The sequence below is a fragment of the Sinocyclocheilus anshuiensis genome, unplaced genomic scaffold (assembly GCF_001515605.1).
Source record: "Sinocyclocheilus anshuiensis isolate Anshui unplaced genomic scaffold, SAMN03320099.WGS_v1.1 scaffold2, whole genome shotgun sequence".
Classification (NCBI taxonomy): domain Eukaryota; kingdom Metazoa; phylum Chordata; class Actinopteri; order Cypriniformes; family Cyprinidae; genus Sinocyclocheilus; species Sinocyclocheilus anshuiensis.
The window spans coordinates 1171415-1181302 of NW_015542337.1; the positions used below are offsets into that span (position 1 = coordinate 1171415).

The 9888-nt window shown below is 35.0% G+C and overlaps 1 protein-coding gene across 2 annotated transcripts in view; it reads left to right on the forward strand.

Moving 5' to 3' along the window:
• cd82b (CD82 molecule b) overlaps positions 1–7750 on the forward strand; it is a 40683-nt gene extending 32933 nt beyond the window's left edge. For both annotated transcript variants that reach the window (XM_016489625.1, XM_016489624.1), the window contains exons 5-9: positions 771–845; positions 3737–3835; positions 4665–4838; positions 5988–6071; positions 7258–7750. In XM_016489625.1, the coding sequence (XP_016345111.1) occupies positions 771–845; positions 3737–3835; positions 4665–4838; positions 5988–6071; positions 7258–7335 (510 nt within the window). In that variant the 3' untranslated portion in view covers positions 7336–7750. The remainder of the gene's footprint in view (positions 1–770; positions 846–3736; positions 3836–4664; positions 4839–5987; positions 6072–7257) is intronic.
• Positions 7751–9888: the final 2138 nt, after the last annotated feature.

The following is a 9888-nucleotide window of genomic DNA, read 5'->3' on the forward strand; positions in this document are numbered from 1 at the left end:
TATATATATATATATCTATATATATATACATCAACTGCTGACTACATCAAAGCTAGCTCATTCTGTTCTCTGGGCTATTAATATAAATTATATTTTACATCTAACCATATTCAGTTGTAGCAAAACTTGCATTACGTGTTGTTTTTTTTGTCACTATTTTTACAGTATTTATGAAATAACAGTGTTTATAGCTTGAGGTTTGACACTTTATATTTTTTCAGCACAACTTCATTGAGCACTGAACCATTCACAGAAGTTGTCAGGCAGAGAGGTGCTGCTGCGCTGTAGTAATCACAGTCACAACAAGCCCCTGCCCAGAGCGTCTGCTGAGAGAGCTTCAGAAAACCCTTCCTCATTAGCATGATAAAGAGTTAGTTTGAAATGGCTCTCTGAGGTTAATGCTGCTGGATTTACTGAGCTGGAGTGACAGGGATAAGCCAGTGAGATTTAGGGGATGTCCATGCAAGAACCGGGGGCCATATCAGTACCCGCTAGATCACTGGATAAGCTTAGCGGCCAGCAAGGGTCTTTGTTAAACTGTTTGACCCATTTAGAAAATAAAGTTAACTAGCTGTCACTCTTTTCATGTTCTTTATGTAATCAAGCATTGTTGAAAGTTTGTTAATATGTCTAATAAACATGTGAACATGTTTGTCTGGACTTCTAATGACTATAAGATATCAGTTAAAGGATATTTAAAGGATATTTTCACTTTTATTTGAGTTTCCAGTAATTGACAGTGAACTGACTGTTCTGTCCTCTGTTTGCAGTACTTCACCTGCCTCCTCCTCCTCCTCATTGCCCAGGTGACGGCCGCTGTCATCATCTACTTCCAGAGAGACCTGGTAGGTGTATGGTTCAGTGCTATTTTAGTATTTATTAATATTTCAGAAATGTTTATTATTACTTTTTAAAGATTTTTTTTTTGCCTTTATAATGATAGGACAGTTAGTTGACAGGAAGCAAAGTGGGAGGGGAGGGTAAGGTCCATGAGCCAGGACTCGAACTCGGGACGCCCAAAGTGCAACAGCGCTGTTTGTTGGTGTGCTGCTGAGGCTAGTATATATATGAAATATTAATAAATACTAAAATGGTATATATATATATAACATTTATTTCTTCGGTTGAACATAAAAGAAGACATTTTGAATAATTTTTGTCACCAAACAGTTTCTGGTCCCCATCGATTTTCATAGACTTTTTTTCTGCACTCTATGCAAATCGGTGGAGATCAGCAACTGAAGAAAGAACACAGGTTTGGAACAACTTGAGGTATTGTAAATTATGACAATTAAAATTTTTTGGGGGTGAACTATCACTTTAAATGGCCTCAGTATAGCTACTGTTTGCTAGCTGGTAGTGTAGCTAATAAATGTAACAAAGCTAAAAAAGAAGCTGTTTAAAATTAGCTTCTCCAACACTAGTCTGATTAGAAAACTTCTGTTCTGATTTAGTTTATCATGAACCACCACTTTTAATATGTAAATATTTAGTACATTTCTCCTAAATGACCCAGAAGTATGAAGTGTTTTGATGGTAACATGTTTTTTTCTTATGTTTGCATATCACGGCTTTGTTTAAAAAGGATGTTTCGTGCAACGCATTACAAGCTTGCAACACCTTTTCTAGTCAGCTGTTGTGACTGTTCTGTAATCTCTTAACCCTTTGGTTTTAACCCACCATGTTAGATAGTAACAGGAAATGTGTGTCAGAGCAAGTTAACAGGTGGCGACGGTGTAGAAACTGGGATTTTAAATTAAGTAGCCGAAGGAAGATTTGCACATTCACTGCTGTTATTCCACTTCCTAATTCCTTTAAATGGAGGAAGTGGAACTCATTCACTTTCCGTTGCACAACAGTCACCTTATGGCACAAGATGGTGTGTGTGGTATGTGAGATGTTTCCGTGAGTAACAAAACAGGTGTCATCTTTGATGTGGGTGATTCTACAGCCCTCGTTTTATCTCTTGTTGACAACAGCGCCCTCTTTAAGAACAAAATGAAAATGCACAAACATTTCACACCAAAGATGATTAAAAAAACAACAGGACTTGCACTTCATCTCATCAGCCTTTCTGTAGTATTAGGAAGGATGTATACATCCTCTAATGCAGGAGTTTAACTCAATTGTGTGTAGTCAGCCTATCTTAAACCAGTTGTAGTTAAGTATCCCCAGCCATAAGCACATGCTTAATGCTCAGCTTAACTTGCTGTGTTTAATCTGTTTCTGTGTTTGCATTATTGTATTATTATATAGATATTTTACTTTTAATATAGCATGTCTAGTCTTCCTGTAGAGCAGGTAATTGGAGTCTGTGCTAGGGCATGCTCTGTTTTCTCTGTATGCTTCACCACAGGGCATTCTGACTGCTTTTCCCAGAACAGGGTGAGGTTCACAACAGTCTATACATAAGCTGTGTTTTGCTGATTTAGTTTATCTTTGCCGGAGCCCCCTCAGTGCAGTGTACTTCACCAGCCCCCCTACACATGCATGAAGTTCAAACAAGATGTTCTCAAGATAATGCTCACTTGAACAATAATTTGCTGTTACAAGGTTTTTGAAATGTAAAGAATGCTTTTTAAATAGTTTGTGCTGGTTTTGTCAGTTAAATGACAATCAGAAGGAGTTTAAATACTTTTATGCATGGATACATTAAAATGATCAAAAGTGACAGTAAAAACATTTATTAAAAATGTATAATAAATGCTTTCCATCTCAACTTTCTATTTATCAAAACATCTTGAAAAATTATCCTGGTTTATTATTAAGAAGCAAAATTGTTTTCAACATTGATAATAATAGGCCATGTTTCTTGAGCAGCAAATCAGCATATTAGAATTATATTTGTAAGATCGTGTGACACTGAAGACTAGAGTAATGGCTGCTGAATATTCAACTTTGGCATCACAGTGATAAATTACATATTAAAATAAATATTGATTTAATATTTAAATATTAAAAACATTTAGATATGAAAATAGAAAACAATGATTTTAAATTGAAATGATATTTCACAGTATTACATTTTTTTTTCTGTATTTTTGCCACACCCTTGGTGATTCCAAAATATTAAAAAGTCAGTTAACACTTTACAATAAAGTTTAATTTAACATTCGATAATGCCTTGGCTAACGTGAACGAACAATGAGCAGCAATTATTAATCTTTGTTAACGTTAGTAAAAATTTTAATGTTTGTTCGTGTTAGTTCACAGTGCATTAACTAATGTTAAGAAATAAACTCTGGATCTTAATAATGTACTAGTAAATGTTGAAACTAACATGAACTAAAATGAACAAATGCTGTAAATTAACCAATGCTGTAGAAGTATTTTTCATTGTTAACTAATATAATAAACTACTGAAACCTGAAACCTTATTGTAAAGTGTTACCAAAAAGTCTTGCAAAACACAATATTTTCAATGGTAGTGTTTTCAATACTTTTATGTATTTATTTATTTATTGCTCATATGATTCTTAAAAACAATTTTTTTTTTTTTTAAGTGAATCATAGCTAATAAAATATTTTTGCTTCAATTAACATAAATGCAACAAATTATGCAAAAATATTTGAATATATATAAATATATAAATGGTAGTGTATGAATATTTCATTTGTTTCAAGCATTAAAGAATGTTGATTGTTGTTGAAATATCAGATAACAGTGAGTGTTTTTCAGTTAAGAAAGTGTAAATCACAGATACATCCTAACATGTCTCCATGTGCTTATTTTTAGCTGAAACATGAGATGTCCACTATTGTGAACACAGTTCTGGTGAACTACACCGGTCATAACAAGACATCTGAGCATGCCTGGGACTACCTCCAGAGAACGGTGAGCTTTTCCTTCAGCTATTGTCTGCCATTTCCTCCCTCACTGACTTTTTCCATCATTCCCGCAGTCTCTTACAGTGAACTTACAGTAATATCTGTTGCACATATTAGAAATGACTTTTCTCATGGCTTTTTTCTCTTGTTTAACAAGCAGCTTTTTTCAGGTTATTTTCATTTAGGTTTTCTGCAACAATGTGTCTAGATTTTTATGTTTTTTTTTTTTTTTAAGTGAATCATAGCTAATAAAATATTTTTGCTTCAATTAACATAAATGCAACAAATTATGCAAAAATATTTGAATATATATAAATATATAAATGGTAGTGTATGAATATTTCATTTGTTTCAAGCATTAAAGAATGTTGATTGTTGTTGAAATATCAGATAACAGTGAGTGTTTTTCAGTTAAGAAAGTGTAAATCACAGATACATCCTAACATGTCTCCATGTGCTTATTTTTAGCTGAAACATGAGATGTCCACTATTGTGAACACAGTTCTGGTGAACTACACCGGTCATAACAAGACATCTGAGCATGCCTGGGACTACCTCCAGAGAACGGTGAGCTTTTCCTTCAGCTATTGTCTGCCATTTCCTCCCTCACTGACTTTTTCCATCATTCCCGCAGTCTCTTACAGTGAACTTACAGTAATATCTGTTGCACATCTTAGAAATGACTTTTCTCATGGCTTTTTTCTCTTGTTTAACAAGCAGCTTTTTTCAGGTTATTTTCATTTAGGTTTTCTGCAACAATGTGTCTAGATTTTTATGTTGTTGTTGTTTATGCTGTAATATAAAATTCTTTCCTGCTTTTTTTTTTTCTCTCACAGATGAAGTGCTGTGGTTGGACTGGACCGTCTAACTGGACGGAGAATCTGGTGATAAAGAACAATTCTCAGATTCTATATCCATGTTCCTGCAGAAATAAATCCATCAGTGGCACAGATATAAAAGAAACAGGCCTGTGCCAAGCTTTGTCCCCTGACTGGCCTGTTTTCACTACGGTACACACATACAGCATATTCCTATATTAAAAGGTTAGTTCACCCAAAAATGAAAATTCTGTCATTAATTACTCACCCTCATGTCGTTTCAAGAACACAGCTGTCTATGCAGGGTCAGACAGCTCTCAGATTCCATCAAAAATATCTTAATTTGTGTTCCGAAGATGAACGAAGGTCTTACGGGATTGAAACGACATGAGGGTGAGTAATTAATGACAGAATTTTCATTTTTGGGTGAACGGTCCCTTTAAGGGACTGTTCACCCAAATAAGAAAATTCTGTCATAATTTACTCACCCTCATGTCATTCAGAACCTGTATGGATGTTGCTATCCAAATAATTTTGGTGACCATTGGTTTCCGTTCCATGGACAAAAAAAAGAGACATTTCTCAAATTATATTTTATGTTCCATAGAAAAAAAAAATGTTGGCGAACAAACCCTTTCCTAATTCCTAGTAGCGTTCACCATTCACACTAATGCTTCTCATTGCTAATTCTGTCTCTAACCTGGCGTTTGTGTTACATCTCTCCAGCTGTGCCGCATTCTCTCTCTCCTTCCATTTGCTTTTAGTGCAACATATGGATTTCCTTTGTGGACTGGATATCAGCTTTTCTCAGCCTGCTAACCATTCACTCCATGCCAATATTTCAGTCCCCATTCAAGCATTTGGCACTTTCATTAATAATGAATTGATTCATGAGTATGGCACAGGTGGTGCTTCTGCTCATTAGGTCTCAAATGCCAGGCAAAACTCTAAACATGCCATTTTTCATACCTTTATATTTGCCTACAAACTGGACCATAGACCAGGCCACTTACATTTAAAGGGCGATGCTGAATACTTTCCCGTAATGCCATCACTTTAATTCATTTGAAAACTGTATCATATCTGTAGGATATACCCAGTCCCTTTGTTTGAATAAGCGAACAAAGAATTTACTGTAAATCAAAATGTTTCCTGTGAACTGGACCACTGACTGTTCTAGACTTTCACTTTCTTTCCCCTAGTTAGAGTTTGGCTTGTTCTGTTTGTCTCTTCTGATGTTATCTTTGGACAGCTCTGTCTGTTCAGGATCATTTCCAATCCCTGCATATCTTTTTTTCACTTTTTCTTTTCTCCCCATTTCTCTCCATTCTCTGTGTCCAGGGTTGTATATCTAGTGTGGAGGACTGGGTCCTAAGGAACTGTGGAGTTATTCTGGGAGTCTGTGTTGGAATAGCAGTGATCGAGGTAAATCTAAAAGCGTGCCATGTAAAATGCATTTAAGTTGAGAAAACTTACAAATTTAAGGCAACCAGCTTCAGCAGATTTTTACGTTTTCTCAACATGTTGTTTTGTTTATACAACAAAAAGTCGAGAAAACTCAAAAATCTCCTACAAAAACGAGTTGAGAACTCAAAAATCTCCTAAAGCTGGTCTCCTTTTAGGGGGGGGGATTACCAATCTGTTTTACTTACAATTTAATTTTGAGTAAAATTTAATTTAAATTTTAATCATTTTTTTTTAAATCCACATTTGTATTGGAAATATACACTACCATTTAAAAATTTGGGCTTGATTTATGTCTTTGAAAGAGGTCTCTTATGCTCACCAAAGCCTTTATATGATCATAATTACAATAAACAGTAATATTGTGAAATATTATTACAAATTGGAATAACTGTTTTCTATTTTAATATATTTTAACATGTTTTTTATTCCTGTGATGGCAAAGCTGAATTTTACTCCAGTCTTCAGTGTCACATGATCCTTCAGAAAGCATTTTAATATGATGATTCAGTGTTCAAGAAACATTTCTTCTTATTCTCAATATTGAAAACAGTTGCACTGCTTAATATTTTTGTGGAAACCATGATATATTTTTCAGGATTCTTTGATGGATAGAAAGTTCAAACGAGCAGCATTTATTTTAAATATAAATCTTGTGTAACCTTATAAATTTCTTCAGTCACTTTTGATTCAGTCCTTGCTGAAAAAAATATTATTAAAAAAAAAAAAGAAGAAAAAAAATCTTAACTGACCCCAAATTAGTATACTTGTGTGTTTCTAGATGCATGCGCTATGGCTTTTGCATTAGTGAAAATTCTAAACCAAATATTGTGGCATAATATTTTGTATTTATATTCAATTAAAAGGGGAAAAAAGTTATTTAACTAATTTAAAGGATCAAACAAATATTTGTATTAAATTTACTGGAAATGTAGCTTTATCAATAACCAACATTTGACAAAAAATAAAGGTTTGTTTGTAGTAAGTGTTATCAGCTTTATATAAAACAATAAAAGACTATACTGAGTCTGCCCTGATTTAGCTTGGCAGCTGGTAAACGTGCATTTCTCTGCGTGTGTGTGTTTTGTGTGCATGAGAGAGAAGTGGGGAACCAGATTATGATCACTTTCTTCTCTGCTTGCTTCAGCTTTTAGGGATGATCCTGTCCATGTGCCTCTGCAAAAGTGTCCAACAGGAGGATTACACCAAAGTACCCAAATACTGAGAGCAAACCCCCCTTCAGTGACTCAGTCACACATCAGAAAACACCAGTGTTACCGCCTCTCCACACCAGCAACAACAACTGGAACAAAGCAGACCAGACGACATCCGATCACCCACACACACACACACACACACACACACACAACGTTCTTCACTTTATTATCCCCTTGTTTAAGATCAACGTTTTCCGTTGAGAATTATTTTATCTTTTTCTTGTTAGTGCTCTGCAGGGTCTGAATAGCTTTATGTTTGGTTTCTCACATATACTGTACGCTGACTGTTGCATTTATGGTTTTCATTGTTAGTCGAATCTGAGAGCACTTTAGTGAATAGAGAGTTCGAAATGGCAAAGAGCTATTAGCTACTTTTAAAATATTTTTATAATCTAGAGGGGAAAATCGACACTTTTTTTTTACCTATTATCATTTTTTTTTGTATGAGAATTGTGTACTTTCAGTTCAGTTATGTGTATATAAATAGGATTGACACTTCAATGAGGTTTGTTCTTACTGAATAACTACATCCTAGTTATGGCAGCACTTAATGATGGCTTTTCTGCATGTAAGCGAAGTGTTATTAGCCGGGGCTGGGTCACTCAGGGCGGCGGCAGGTGCGGTGTGGGGAAAGATGGCTGCGGTTGAGGAATGCTGGGGCAAATAACAAGTCTGAAAGCTAGAATTGCGTATTATAGTGTTTCTTGTGGTTTGCATGTGAGTCGGCCTGCATCACTCTGTGGATCGGTGTGTATGTGGATTTAGGTTGGGCACGTATCCCACAGATCCTTGCTGTAAAACAGCTGTTGAAGTATGTCTATAACAGGCATTAGATACAGATCCTGCTGACTAGCTTCAGCTGTAGCCTGTAGCACCACAGCAAAATCCACAGATGTAACATCTGTCTTCCTGTTACTGACCCATTTCAGCTCAACCAAAACAGGTCTGCGTGAAGTTGTGCGAGACTTTTTAATCTTTGCGTTTCTTCTTTTTAATATTTTTGTGTCTATGGTTTTATTTCGAGTGAAGCTGATCTAAACAATGTCAGCTTTTTGAGTTTAGTAAGCCTGGTGTTGTTTATATCAGTAGTTGTTCTCTGGGCCGTGTTAGTTCAGAAAAGAAGCAATCGAAGCTTCTTCTTGAGAAGATAAAAGAATGACCAAGAATGATATCTGTAAGGCCATTTCCAAACACTTTGTTGCTTTTCGACAAGAAATCTTTCTAGCTCTGTCCTTTAAAACAAACTGCCATTTGTATTGTAATGTGATACGCCTAGAAGAGACAGAGAAATTAGTAATTTCTCTTTATGATTTTTCACATTTCAAGATTATGAATACTTTGTCTTTTTTTTTTTGTTTGTATTTTGTCAAGAAGCTGTCTCCTGGAACTCTTGTTTAGATACTGAAATTGACCAATATTTGGATAACTCTGTATTTCCGAGGTAAAGTGAAGATGAAGGGCTTTTTTTTCCTACATTCTAAGATGATCTGTTTAACTGGGAAGCCATGTTTATGTAGTAAGTTTTTTCAGCGACATGTCTATGCAATAGTATAAGTTGAATTAAAAGAAAACTTGGACACAGTATGTGTGATTTCCATTGTGATTTGTCATTGAGTGGGTGTCTTTTAATCTTTGATCATTTCAGTCTCCATGTAACGTCATGAGAGACCAAACTTTATTTCTTTCTCCTAGAGATTATCTTCCTTTCATTAAATAGTACATTGTAATGGTCTGCCATTTTTTTTATGTGAATAGTCTCTTATGTTCACCAAGGCTGCATTTATATTTGATTAGAAATACAGTAAATACTGTACAGCTTTCATGTGTTCTTTTTAAATATACTTTAAAAATTTATTTCTGTGTGGGGGATTTTTTTCAGGATTATTTTTGGTGTCAATGTAAAAGTCTTTACAGTCACTTTTGATCGATTTAATGCATCATTGCGAAATAATAAGTATTATCTTCTTACAGTATTAAAGTCCTTCTGACTCCAACCGTTTATATGCCATAGGAAGTTTATACAACAACTTTATTAGCCTAATTCTTGCTGTTGAGACTGCATTGGAAGTTGTAACCAGAGGAGGGCGCTATTGGTTAACATGAGATCTCGTAAATCTATCGGGCTTCTAAACAGCTGAAACCCCAGTTACAGAATAACGTTTAGAAAGTACTAGTACAGTACATGTTAATATTCAACTTGTATCATAAAGTTCATGCCGTTTCATGTCGAAAAGGACAGCATGAAGTTTTACATTTCATCATTCTTTTATCTCAAAAGATATTTTAATAATTACAGACAATATACGGAATCTTTAATTCCTCTTATGTATTTATAATTAAAGGGTTATGCATTATGAATGTTATTTGTGGCTAATGATATATTCTCATATCCCCACAAGAGGTCTATCGTTATTCTCATTGAGGTCCAGTTGTTTGATCTAATAGCAGGAAAAGAATGGTCTGAAAGACGATGAAAATCTTGAAAATGCCTCGAATGAACCTCTGCGGTCCCATAGAGAGAAATGAAGAAACCGCTTTGCTGTCTGTCATGGAGACAACAA